Here is a 13,662-nt window from a genome sequence, read left to right on the forward strand (position 1 = left end):
CCTGTAAGAGAGTAAAAGCTCTGACTGCCCTCCCAACGCCTTACTCAGCTTTGGGGTGTGATTGTGTGAGGAACAACTGTGTTCTCTTTAAAGGAATTACCCTGGTGGCTACAGATGCTTGAATGGTGACAGGGAAAAAGTGTCCTAGGTACAAGCCTTCCATTTGGTAGTGAAATTGAAGAAAAGCTCCCGAAAATTACACTTAAAGCCACCACAGCACTTTTGTAACAGAAAAATGTTAAGCAACCTAAAGTCAGGGGTCACTTCCACCTCCCAAATACATCAAAACTGCCCAGTCAATGAGGGATTGTAATCCGGGCAATCAAAAATGAAGTGTACAGTAAAAAATAAAAAAGAGGCTGAGGACAGACAAAGCACAATAGCTCTGTGGACAGAGGTTAAATATTCATAAAGCAATTCTGTGGGTAATTGAAATACAAGATTGAATGGGGGCCACTTCCATCTGTGAATTTCTAGCCTCCAAGTGCTTCCCTCTCAGGGGCTGTGCTGTTCCCTGCACTGTGCCATGGCAATACAGATACCTGAGCACCCTGACAGCAGCAGGGTGTTGGTGGGCACTGGGCAGCAGCCAGCCATGACATGCCAGGTGTGGTTATACATTGTTATACACATGCATGAACACTGTGCACACCTGGCACCTGTAACAACATCAACCCCAGCCAGGGACAGGCTCAAGGTAAAACCCACCACTGAAACAATTTATTTGCATCTGCCTGCAGCAGGCCAAGATACTGATCTTGGCCCAGGAACAATGATTATAAAGAGCATTTGTCAGGACCTGCAGTCTCACTGCAAGCACATAACAGGCAGCTAAAGCCCAAATTACACAGAAAGCAACAATAATATTTATTACAAAGTTACAAAATATAATTTTCACTGTACAAATTTACACTTATAAACTGAAACAGAAGTCAGGTAATTAATGTTAATCATATAACTTTAATACAAGACAAAATATTACATACAAATAAAAAAACCAGACACAACTAATTTTAACAGTCAGTGAGACTGCTTAAAGACAGCAGATACTGCTCATCCTTCAGTAAGAAGGAATGCTTTATAAATATTTCACATGGCTGTTGCTTCTTCCATCTGCCAGAAAACCTACTCTTTGAGCTGCAGGAAAACACGTTCCTGTGAATGCTTCTGAGTTTCCATGAAATCACAGGTCAATAGATCCTTTCAACTTGAATTTTTTTGCCGATCGCTCACTTGCCCTGAGCAGGAACTTGCTGCCGTAGATGTAGGAAATGAATCCATCAAGCTCCAAGCTAAACACGTTGTTCAGTTTGGGAACAACTGAAACGCAAAAGGACACAAACTGAACAGTCTGCTAATTTAAGTCCCTGTTATGGAAATATCCTGACATACCAGGGGATGTTATTCACCTGGAGATTTGAGCCTTGACACATTTCAAGGTTTTTATACTTTATCAAGAGAAGAAAAATAACCCAAGCCTCCACATTTAACTAGGATAACCAAAGTTAGTCCTCGTGCAGGAGCATGAAGCTTAGTGTTACACTATCTAAAAGTGCTCATTTCTAATGAGATGTGTTTTTGGTAAGATATTGGGCTGTTGGGTGGTCACTTCTGCCACTCTATGCAAAGAGCCAAAAGCACTGATATAAAACAATGCACTCAGAGGCACAAAATGAAGAATCACAAAATGAAGCTCAATAATTTTTTATGGTTCATGTAATGAAAAAACTGAAAAATAATGCCTTGTATACCTTTTAATTTGTCCTCTTTAGTGATAATTTTGAAGATGTGTTTAAATTCCTGTAGAATGATTCCTGTTATCCCAACATAAGAGGGGCACTTTGATTTTGTAACTGAAAGAACAAAAGTAGGTATTAGAAAATTTCAGATGCACTTCATTTGCTCTTCTGTTGCATCATGACTTTAGACATTTTCAAACATAAACATTTAAATATCCTGAAATAATGTAGTTACAGTAATCACTGGTAAAATGTGCAGTTAACCTTTGCAACCAGCAACACGATTTTCAAGAGTCGTTGTAAAGTAATTAGCATTTTTAAGGAGAAAAATACAATCTCAACTATGTGATTTTAGAGTTAATGATGCTGAAAGGAATTTAAAAATAAGCACCTGAACTACAGAATCATCTCCTGAATGTCAGATGATGTTCTACAAGCAAACAAAGAAAATACCTGTAACAATGGCTCCATGAAGATCAGCTTTGAGCAGCTTGCTCTGAATCATATGGGGTTGCCTTGAAGAAGAGAATGGGATCAGACAGGAGGGAAAAAAATCAAATGAACTGTCAGATTTACAAAATGTGACCATGACTATTATAATCATGATAATTCTGTGACTCTGTGAAATAGTACCAATATGCTTATCAGTTAGCCAGTGTTTCAAGCAGTAAATCAATAAAACTGGAATTATCTAGTGCATAAAACCCAGACTAAATTTAAAATATTTGAACGTACGCATCAGGTTTGAGTCCATGGCACAGGTCTCTGATGTACTGTTTCCAAAGCTCGTGGAGTGGGAGGAAAATGGCATATCTGCAGTAAAAAAAAAAGATAAATGAAAAGTATTATACAAAACCTAGTTGTAAAAAAGTCCATTGGTTGATTGCTGAAGTAGTCTGTATTCCACAGAGTTAAGTCTGACATTTTTAAGTTACACAAGCTTAAGTTACCCCGCAATGTGACCCACTCCAAACAGCTGGTTTACTTTATAAAACAAGCACAAAGCATGCTCTTTTCTACCAACCTAAAACAGTGATGTGTTTTAGAGCATCAGGCTAAGACTGAAGAGATTTCTCCTTTTTTTCCCACTCTTATCTCCCTGCTTACTCTGTTAGCAAAGTAGGGGCTTCATTCAGCATGATAAATTCAAAGAACCGTATACAGAATTTTGACTCTCTGGTCACAGACCAGAGACCAGTCCAACTTTACAAACTGAAACCAGAGGAGATTGTGTATGGGTTTGATTTCTTGTCATATTTAGGTATACAAAGTGAACTCAACAGAAATGAATCTTTCACTTATGCAAACAAGAGAATTCTTTTCTCATGCTGAAATGCCACAACTAGTGTTTCAGACTGACTGTACACACTGGAGGATTCCTATCCACATGCACGTGCTGCTGCTTTTACACACTTTTGATGCAGTTCCACCTTACTACACAAAGAAGACATTTAAAGCCTTACCTTTGCTGCTCAGGTTCAATTTCAAACAGACGCAGCTCTCGCCTCTGCTTGGCAGTAAAACCTTTTGTCTTCTTCCTCTTTTGCTTGGTCTTTTTTTTGGGATAATGCTCCAGAATGACAGCTTTCCGAGTTAGCATATCCTGGATAGCTTCATCTTTCATTTTGGGCATGCTGCGCTTCAGGAAGGCATGTACAAATGTCTTGGCTTTTTCTGAGCTCTGGGGCTAAAGACATGTGAAAGGATGCTTTAAAATTGTATGTGTTAATTAAGTTAGAACTAGCTGCTGACCGGTGGATTCATCAAGTCGGCAAAATCTCCGTGGGAATGGCCGATCTTCCCTTCAGTGCCAGTGGAGGGAGATGTTCCCACGCCGAAGGCCCTGCGGGCAGTGCCGAGCACGGGCACACCCCGGCCCTCGCGTCCGGCCCGCTGTCGGACTCACCTTCTGGAGGAAAAGCCCTTGTTTTGCATTTCGTTTGAAACAGCGAGTTCCAAGCGGGATATACAGCGGAAACCGGGGACCGAACCCACCCCCAGCCCGTCGGTGCCTGACGGGGTTTAAAGGGCCGTGTAGGAGTGGGAATCCCAGGCCCGCACTGCTCGGTACCTGCAGGCGCAGCTCCCCGCTCTCCTCGGGCGGCAGCCGGCGGTACAGCTGCCCTGCAAGGAACGGCGGCGCGGGGGTCGGCCGGGGCGGGCGCTCACCGCCATCCCCGGCCCCGCATCGCTCATCCTCCATCGCCCGCCCCCCATCCCTCACCTTGCACCGCCCACGCTCCATCCCCTCACCCTCCACCGCCTTCCCCCATCCCTTCACTCTCCATCCCTCACCCTCCACCGCTCCCCCCTTATCTCCTCACCCTCCATCCCTCGCCCTCCACCGCCCTCCCCTCATCGCTCACTTCCATCCCTCAGTCCCCTCTCCCCTGTCCCATCGTCCCCTCACCCTCCATCCCTCGCCCTCCTTCCCTCGCCCTCCACGGCCCTCCTCTCATCGCTCACCTCCATCCCTCGCCCTCCCTCTCCCCGTCCCTCTGTCTCCCCTGTCCCCTCACCCTCCATCCCTCGCCCTCCCTCTCCCTCTCCCCGTCCCTCTGTCTCCCCTGTCCCCTCACCCTCCATGCCTCGCCCTCCCTCTCCCCGTCCCTCTGTCTCCCCTGTCCCCTCTCCCTCTCCCCGTCCCTCTGTCTCCCCTGTCCCCTCACCCTCCATGCCTCGCCCTCCCTCTCCCTCTCCCCGTCCCTCTGTCTCCCCTGTCCCCTCACCCTCCATGCCTCGCCCTCCCTCTCCCCGTCCCTCTGTCTCCCCTGTCCCCTCTCCCTCTCCCCGTCCCTCTGTCTCCCCTGTCCCCTCTCCCTCTCCCTGTCCCTCTGTCTCCCCTGTCCCCTCACCCTCCATCCCTCCCTCTCCCTCTCCCCGTCCCTCTGTCTCCCCTGTCCCCTCACCCTCCATGCCGTCGCGGCGCAGCCGGCGCGGGTCGATGACGAGCCAGGCGCGCATGCGCACAGCGGCGCCCCCGCCCTGGCCACAAGGCGGCGCTGCTGCCCGCCGTGAGGGCAGCTGCCGTAGCAATTGGCCATTTACCGCTATTTCCTGCTCTTGTGCTAATAAATCCTCTGACTGGGAGGCTCTGAACAACAGCTGTTTCGTTTACTGTAATGGGGGAGGTTTTTTTTAAAAGCCCTGTCAATCATACCTTCTGTAACACCGGCCATCTCATTTTCTGTGGTCATCCACCGTGTGGGTATGGTCACGGCCACGCCTTGAGTGCTGTGGGAGTACGGACACGTCAGTGTCCTTCCCACTGGAACAGCAGGCTCTGACACCCGTCATGGGCAGCCTGGCCGTGTCCGTCCTCACTTCTCCCTCATCCTGCAGTCACTCCCACCACAGATGCGGGGATACACATTCCCACTTTAACATCCTGCAGTCTCCTCACCTCCCACTTCTGTTGTCTCCTTTGTTCTGGAGATCTCCCCCCTCCCGAGATTTACCAGCGTGGTGCTGGAGCCAGCCACTGCCCAGGCTCAGGGCCATGGCAGGCACAGGTCCTCTCCGCCCCTACTCAAGTTCCTCCATTCCCACTTCTCCTGGCAGGAGAGAAGTTCTTTCCTAGTCCCATGCTGTCGTACGCGGCCTCTCCAGCCACAGCCCTGGCTGCCGCTGCAGGGAGTGCCTGCCTCTGCTCTCAGTGGTTAACAGCGTGTCAGAGCTGTCCTGGAACTGCACACCTGGCAACATGAGATCTGGGGTTAAAATCAAGTTAAAATCCATCTCCTGTTTCTAGCAATCAAGGCCAAGACATAGGAAGACGCCACTTGCTGTGAGATTCACATGCTCTGACACGTCAGGGCCTCTTTCCTTCTGGGACAGGACAAAGTCCTGCTCTCTTACAAAACAGAAGTGTCTTGAAACCATCGTGGCCAATTCCTTTTCCTGCCAGCCCAGTCCCAGCTCCTGCAGTTCTCTGCTCAGGCATGATTTTTCTCCAAATACAGAAAAGATTTATATTCTTGTCACATGGAGATATTTGCTTAGCAGATAATTAAGCACTGCTTGGTAAAGGATATTTAGGGAGAGAGTTACAGGGATAGGGTATAGGAAACATGATGATTTCCTGGAGTGCTGATGTGGGGCACAAAGGTACTAAAGTGATCCCTTTACTAAAGGGACTAAAGGGAATGAAATAGTAAATCTCTCTGGTTGTGTGTAAAGGAGAAAGGGCCAGTGTCTGCAGAGTATTAAGCATGACCAGCAGCTGGTTTGTATCACAGACCTCTAGCAGTTAAGTATATTACCACAGCAAGTGGATCTCTTGGTTTTACAGAGCAGGGACTCCTTGAGTTGTCATTGCTACTACGAGAAGATCAATTTTCATGAATGGAGTACCAGGATAAGCACTATGGGTCTTTAGGGCCGTATGAGTGCTCCTTCACTGGATTTATGCTGCAATTCTTAGGGCACTTCAGGGATTAATAGTCAAATCAGTGTTGTCGGTGCTGGTGTTGTAAATCCAATGATCCAGGCTAAACTGGTGCCTGGGGAAACCAGTCTCTTCCAACAGCTCTACATCTTCATTTCCCAATTTATCTTCAGCTATAATGTCTGAGGGAGCGAGCTCAGCGCGTTACTGTGTGTCCTGGCAAGAAGGCTCTGCGTCAGGAGTCGAGACTCACATAAAATAAACATGAAAAAGAATAGGTGAAGAAACTGAGAATCCACAGAATAGGCAAAGGCAGTTTGCAGATAAGGAAAAGAAGGCTCAGAGAAATGAGGAAAGATGGGTAAGATGTGAATGTAAAGTGATATGGAAATATGCCAGCAAATAACTGTAATGCATATTTTGGGATGTGCAGCACCCTGTCTTAATGTCTTAGAATTTTGAAGCTTCTGACTTCAAGTAAATCCCCTTGGAATAGGTTTGTAGTGATAATGTTCCATGATATGTATCATTAATACCATGTTATAGGTGCCAACATTAGTGTTTCTTATCCAATTAAATCTATATGGCTTTATTTATTGCTCTCCAAAAATAATAACACCCACTCACAGCTATGCAAACCCCCTTCATGGACACAATCTAGCAGTGTGCCCTAGGGGAGGATATTGCTGTACCTCTTGGGGCTGCTGAACTGCAGGGATGGGCAAAGACCCATGTGCAGGCCAGGCTGGGGAACAGCAGTGTCCTGGGAGAGCTGGGTGGCTCCAGAGCAATTACACAATGACCTTTATTGTGACAGTCACAGAAAGCTAAAACTTGAGATGTGAAGTGACCAAAGACAGTATAATTAAAGATGTTTGTGTGACACAAGAATAGCAGATTGGGGATTTAAAAAAAAAAGAGTAATTATGAACTGAAGCGAGAGATGAGCGTGAAGTTAAATGGTGTGTACAAAAAGTCACTGGGCTGTAATCACTGTTACACTTTTGCTGACAGTGATGCAGGAAATAAATACTGTAATTCTCTAGAAGGACTGTCTCAGCAAGCATTTGAGCTCTCAAGATCAATATAGTTTATTCCTCTTGGCCAAATTGTATTAGCAGCTGAATTTGGTCCCTAGGGACATCTGTACTCGTGAAAATAATTTCCATTTAAAGCCCTCTGATCTGATTTCCTCTATCCAGATAATACAATTCCCACCCCCTTCCCATGACTGTGCTGAAGCAGCATCCATCCAGTCCATGTCAGCCCTGCCACCATCCCACAGGTCCTGCCTGCACCCAACCTTGGCATCCTGCTCCTGACATCTCCTTTGGGCCTGGGGGAGCTCAGTGCCAGCACTTTTAGGGCCAGTGGCTGACCATACCCAACACAGCTGTTCCCTCCCAGCACTGGCTGTGCAGCCAGGACCTTCTCAGGGAGTCAGTTCTCGGTGTTCCCTGGAAAAACCCATCTAGGAAAGGGTCATGTCTGGGGGTGGTGGGTGGGTGGGCAGGGTGAAATCTGCCATCCAGCCCGGTGGGAGCATGGAGTGATTGACATGGGTAGCCTGAACCTTCATCTCGTGTCAGTGTAGGTGTGCCAGAGGAAGGTTTGCAATATTTATGTGTGTAAGCCCAAACTCTTGCATTAGGGCCTTGGTTGACTGATTTTAGATTGCTGTGTTTGACTGATGAGCAGCATCTTTTGAAGTACTACTTATCCCTCAAATGTGTCTTTTCCATATATTTTTCCATTAATTTTTCTGCTTTATCAGCTCGCCCTTAACTCAAGGCTTGTCATGGTGTTCTGTCCCCGCCCCAAGCTGATAAACCGTCCTTCCCAGCTGAAGGGTCATTATTCCCTTGCAGTCCTGGCTCCTCATCTCGAATTGCAGCTGCTGCTCCAGGGCACAGACAAAAGACTGGCTTGTCTGTGCCTGACAGAAACAAGAAAGTGCTGGGAAGCACAATCCAAATAGGTCTCGGTGGCACAGAAATCAAAAGCAAATAACAATCCAAAAATGTTTTCAGAAAATCCCAATGGTTTAATAGCTGGGTTTTAAAAACACAAAGTGAAATGAGGCGGGTTTTGGGCAGGCTGTGCCCTGTCTCCACAGCTGCTCACACTAGAGGGCAGCCCGAGACTGTACAGTGCTGTTGGAATTCAACTCACTGTCTTAGAGTAAAAAATAAATTATAAAGCTTTACAAATTGTGTCCTCTTATGGAAGAAATGTGCCCATTTGCAGCTTAGTTTAGCATACAGAACTCCAGTTCCTCCACATACCAGCCTTTTCTGCATCACAGTGTCAGTGAAAAAAGGATTGTGAAGGAATTAAATTTCACCACAAGTTAAGGAGGCCACATTTTAAACACCAATAAATTGTTATATCAATATAAGAAACCATATCCGTCTTAAAATATTTAAAATATGAGCAACCCTAGAATACCTGGTGATAACTACTGCACAGAGCAGTGCTAAAATAGCAACACTAGCTTCCCAAAACAGTAACGAGCAGTCAGGAAAGCTGAGGCTTTGGCAGCTGACATTTGCTTTCCCTGCATGCTGGGATCACATAAGATCCAAACACACATCAGCATGACAGGCACCACTTCTGCTCCTGAACAGCTTGTATTTACTAATTAATACCAGCATTCGGCATTCACGTATTATTCCATGACAGTCTCACAGTCATTCCTTTTGTTATGCTTTGAGTCTCATTTAGAACTTGTTGAATATTCTATTTTAAAACTTAATTAACATTGGCTTATGTGTGATAGGGAGGTATGATGCAAAAAATGAGATTTGGTTTTGGTTAAACTAGATAAAATTAACATAATTCAGTACACTTTGAAAATAATCCAGGTGTATTGAAAATAAAAGGTGTATGTTAAAATAATTTGTGTTTCCCCAAAGCATCTTTTGCTGTGCTTCCCAGCAGGTGCTCAGGCCAGAGGCAGGGGGAGGGCACCTGCAGCCCAGGGGCTGTGGCTGGGACCATGGGCGCTGTCTCTGACACCGTGAGCCACGAGGGAGCAGGAGGCTCCAGCCACGCTGTGGCAGTGGCAGTGGCAGTGGCTGTGGCAGTGGCAGTGGCAGTGGCAGTGGCAGTGTCCGCAGCACGGCCGCCTCCTGCACAGCTCCCAGCCAGCAGCTGCTCCCTGCCAAACAGCCACCGTGCCTGGAGTTACAACTGCTGTGAAACCCCAGGGAAGCTGAGAAGGTTCATTAACCGAACAGATACCAACTTCTCGCTTTTCCTCTATAATGAGGCATCCTTCTCAAAAGCATCACTCTCAGCAAAGCCCTGTTCCTGCCAGACTCTTTGGAGGCAGCGTGCTGAGGCTGTTAGGATTGAGCCATTCCTTTTAACACGGCAAGTCTGCTCGAGCACCTCCAAAGGATGCAGGTGCTGAATGCACACTGAAGGGCTCCTCTGCAGCACTCAGCTTCAGGTCCCGCTGGTTGGAACGTGTCTGTCACAGCACGCCAGCTCACAAGAGTCCTGCCCAGGGGACCTGTTTGTCTCAGGAAGAGTGACACAGAGGAAACCAAGTGGGCGCTATTTGTCTGTTGAAACTGGGCTGAATGAGCCCCGTTGGCGCAGTCAGCACCTGAAGTAGCAGTGTCCTGAGCTGCTGCCTGAGGCTATCTGAGGGGAGAGCTGCGATTCCCAGCTGATACGGAGTGGTGCATACTCACACAGGGTGCTGCTAACCCATAATGCTGCTGGGACCACGCTGGTAATGCATGGAGGCAGCATTACTTTTATAATGTTCCTGGTTTTCTACACTGGTGTTTTATCAACCAGTTATAGAGGCATCAGTGACTATAATGTGTGACCCAAACCACCAAGGGGAATTCAGCTAAATCCCCCTCACTGGACTGCAGTGGAGGGCACTGAGCTGTGCTCAAGACTTTTAAAGTTTTCATCCATGAGAGTGTGAAAAGCAGTCAGAGCGCCTCAGGGCTTGGACTCCCACTGCAGGCAGGGTCCTTATGTGCACTGGTCAGCTCCTTGCACGGAGCTGGCGATGAGGCTTTCAGCTCCCTGTCTGTAATCCTATTTCTTCGGGACTGCTGGAGTGTGGTGGGGCAGTGAGGGGGTTAACGCTGCAGCAGTCCTTTGATAATTGAAAAAGAAAAAGCCCTACCCGAAGCTAACCAAAACAACCCCCTGTTTGAGGTCAGTGCTTTAGTGAGTGCCTTTTAAAGAAACAATAACCTGGTGCAATAGAAAATATTCTGTCCCTCTCTTCAGTAGAAATCTGATAAACCACGGAGAGAGGCAGGTGTCCAAGGAGATAAAAGTAATAAATGTGGCTGCACTTCAGGAGTGAGTTAGGCTGTCAGGCTGGTAATTAAATGAAAGCCCTCTCAGGAAATGCTGGAAGCTAATAGATACACATGGAGATGCCAATTCATTTGCCTCATCAATGTATGTTAATTTTAGCATGGGATTAATTTATACATTTTGCAGTGGGACAAATTGCAAGGATAGGAGGAGGAGAGCTTTCATCCTGCCAATGGTAGAAATTATTAAGCACCTTATGCTTGTTAAAAACAGAACAGTGTGTGAAAATGGGAGAGAGAAAATGTTTGAGTACATTCTCTAAACAGAGTTAACTAATCACAGGCTTATACCTGACCCAAAGCACTCTTGCAGACAGCTGCCAGGGGCTCCTTGGCTTTGCTACAGCTCAGTAAGTACAGAGCCCTAGTTAGCAGGTAGATCGAGTCACTGTGTTGCTGTGGTTTAAAGGATTTCTGAGTTACGAGAGTGTGAAATGAGGAGTGCTGCAGGGGTGGATCCGGCTACAGGAAGAACAGCGGTTTTTGGGACTACAGCAAGCTCAAGGATGGATGCTCTGGCAAGTGTACAGAGGAGCTTCAGGGAAGCACAGATTTGTATGTAAAAGCACACTGGTAATCCCCACGAAATGGTAATCACCAAGAGCTGGTAATCTTCAGCGGAGCTGTCACCACAGAGCTGCCTGTGCCATGCAGGCTTGGGGCAGTGAGCATGTCACTGCCCAGGACCCCATCAGCTTTAGCCATGTGGGACACACTGACCACAGAGCTGCCCAGCTCCTTCTGGTTCATGGCTGTCCTGTTCTGGAAGACAGCCAACTCTGAGGCCAGGCAGACACTGAAGGAGGGGAGATGTTCTCCTGTGGCAGAGGGTGCTGTGACCCGGCTGTGCCCTCAGGAGGTGGGTGTTTGTGTGCTACTGTCCCTCTCTGAGGTCATTTTTGAACCTTGCATCACTTCAGTGCTATTTGTCACAGGCACTGAGCTCTCATGGAAGACCCTTGCAGCTCCCAGGTGCACAGCTGAGGACAGACATGCTGCTCCCAGTGCACGCCCAGGCCCCCGGTGAGTCTGGAGCTGCCGGTGCCTGTGCTGATGTCTGCCAGAGCCCTCTGCTGCCGGCAGCACCAGGTGCTGCTGGGGACACGAAATGAGGCCCTGATTTACACATCCAAGTGTGGCATTAAGGGCTTGAAAACGGGTATGTCAGCGCTGAAACACACACTGCAGCACAGCAGGCTTCTTTCTAAAAAAAGCACTCTGATCTGTGAAATTATCAGCATTGAAGCAGCAGAAGCAAAGCAGATTTTCCTTTATTTTCTTCTGCCTTAGAGGAGGAATACTCACTTGCCCTTCAGTATGATTACAACCCATTTACCAACACTTCTTTTTTTTGAATTTCAGACCTACATTTTGGAACAGTCACAAGAAAGAATTTCTTTTCAGAGCCTGAAGGAGCCAGAACAAGGGTAAAGTTTATTTAACAAAAATAATAGTTCCAGCTGAATACATATTGTAAAATTACAGGATCATTTAAAGCAAAATAGAAATGGTTGTGGGTCAGGGTCAGGGAAGGAAGATAATGACATCTGCTGCAAAGTGCATCCAACAACTGTCTTCAAATTTTTTTTTTTTGGATGTTTTTTCTTTGTGTAATTATGCAAAATAATAGAACTAAAAAAAAAAAAAAGTACTAGATGTTGAAAGCAAGGTGGAGGCTTACTCAGGGATTGCAAGAAGAGGCATTGTAAGTGATGTCTCAAGTGCTGATTTCAGAGTTGCGGGCTCTGTCTTTCCAGGATGGAGGTCTGTGTCCTCCCTGCATGGCTGGCCAGGGCAGGACCCTTAGGGACCCCACGAGGGCTGGCCCTGGCTGCACACTCCTTGCTTAACAGCCATTGACCTGATGCCACAGAAGTCACCTCGATCCCTTTTGTTCCAGACTGCAGCTGTCAAAATCCACACTCTTCATGAGAAGGGTAGTTGTTACCCACTTTTGATAATGGTACTTTCAGTTGGCTCTTGCCACTCTTGCTACACAGTCTGGCTGCTGTGTCTCCTCCCAGGCACTGCTGTAGTGTCCTTCTGCCCCTGCTCCAAGGGTTCTCAGTGTTTCCACAACACTGGGAGGTGAGCTGGGAACAAACCCAGGAATATCCTGGTGGTCCTACCAGCATCAGCCCTGGGTGAGCTGTGGGAGGCATGGAGGAGTCAGGAGAGCTCATGTCATTACAGGAGGGGCTCCTGTGCCAAGGAGATCATCTTAATGAAACCCTCCCTATCCCCTGAGGACTGACTTACAGGGATTTTAAGGGACTGTGAGGCATGCTTTAATATGTCTTTGTCTTGACACTACTGAATTGTACTGAGCCTTTCCATAACCCTGGCATTTAAACACAGATGTTGTGTGTTGTGTGTTGTCCTCTTCTTATGAATTGAAACAAAACAAAACAAAACAAAAAAGGTAGAAATAATCATTTCCCTCATTGTCATGCATATAAAAATACCAGACTCCACAGCTGAGACGTTTTTGTTGCCCACCCAGATATACAGAGTCAGTTCTGGGGGTAGAAAACAGGGATGTTCCAGTGTAGATACATTCCCTGCAACTCAGATTCTGCTCTGGCTGGGAGGCACCAAGGCATTCCCCATCTTTGGCCAGAGGTGATGACTGAGCACAGCCGCTGGAGCCCTCGTTCTCCCTGAGTGTGGAGGAGGCATTTCCGGAGCCTCTCCAGGTGCGGCACAACAGCTCCGCTCCAGGTCCTGCTGCTGCCACGAGCTGTGCTTTAAAACCAGCTGAGCCTCCCACATGGCAGCGTGATTTACTAAACCACTAAGATATTGGGTCAGCCTTGTAAATCATTTTAATTATTTCACTAAACAGGTTGTGGAAATAGATCAATAGAAAATATGGCATTTAGGCTTACAGTGCTGTGCATTCATTATGGGAAAGGAGTTATATTAACTGATTTAGGAGCTAATAATAACTGAAAATAACAATTTAATGGAAGCCTTCCAATCCTGCACTTTCAAAGCAGGATACAGCTATACACAGTCTACTCATTTTAATCTCAGTCAAGTATACAGAGCAATCTTTTGACTCTCAGAGAAATGTCAGTCAAGTACAAGTACTTGCAGATTTTCAGCATCCCATAAATTGCATTATAATAAAACCAAAACAAAGAAACTGTCAACAATCATTTTTGCATACTGGCAGGGTTAC

At 46.8% G+C, this 13,662-nt stretch overlaps 1 protein-coding gene and 1 long non-coding RNA gene across 2 annotated transcripts; one reads left to right on the forward strand and one right to left on the reverse strand.

Annotated features, from left to right (window-relative positions):
• Positions 1 to 940: 940 nt before the first annotated feature.
• POP4 (POP4 homolog, ribonuclease P/MRP subunit) lies at positions 941 to 4,708 on the reverse strand. The gene is made up of 7 exons (XM_068202593.1): positions 4,649 to 4,708; positions 3,811 to 3,863; positions 3,203 to 3,426; positions 2,475 to 2,552; positions 2,193 to 2,254; positions 1,752 to 1,853; positions 941 to 1,320 (listed from the first exon to the last, which is right to left on the reverse strand). Exons 1-7 carry the CDS (start codon positions 4,701 to 4,703, stop codon positions 1,184 to 1,186), a joined length of 711 nt encoding a protein of 236 aa, XP_068058694.1. The 5' UTR covers positions 4,704 to 4,708; the 3' UTR covers positions 941 to 1,183.
• Positions 4,709 to 5,885: 1,177 nt separating this feature from the next.
• LOC137481110 (uncharacterized) lies at positions 5,886 to 12,863 on the forward strand. Its single transcript, XR_011003330.1, has 2 exons — positions 5,886 to 6,487; positions 11,841 to 12,863. It is a non-coding gene; the product is annotated as an uncharacterized lncRNA (long non-coding RNA).
• The last annotated feature ends 799 nt before the right edge of the window (positions 12,864 to 13,662 follow it).

Source organism: Anomalospiza imberbis, chromosome 12 (genome assembly GCF_031753505.1).
Source record: "Anomalospiza imberbis isolate Cuckoo-Finch-1a 21T00152 chromosome 12, ASM3175350v1, whole genome shotgun sequence".
In the NCBI taxonomy this organism is placed as follows: Eukaryota; Metazoa; Chordata; class Aves; order Passeriformes; family Viduidae; genus Anomalospiza; species Anomalospiza imberbis.

What these genes read in the sequence shown, in the direction of transcription:
- POP4 (XM_068202593.1), bottom strand. Translation starts at nt 4,703, where the DNA reads ATGCGCGCCTGGCTCGTCATCGACCCGCGCCGGCTGCGCCGCGACGGC. An exon ending in GCGCCGCGACGGCATGGAGG is followed by an intron (nt 3,864 to 4,648) that starts GTGAGGGGACAG and finishes CGTTCCTTGCAG; the next exon opens with GGCAGCTGTACCGCCGGCTG. An exon ending in TAAAGAGGACAAATTAAAAG is followed by an intron (nt 1,321 to 1,751) that starts GTATACAAGGCA and finishes TTTGCGTTTCAG; the next exon opens with TTGTTCCCAAACTGAACAAC.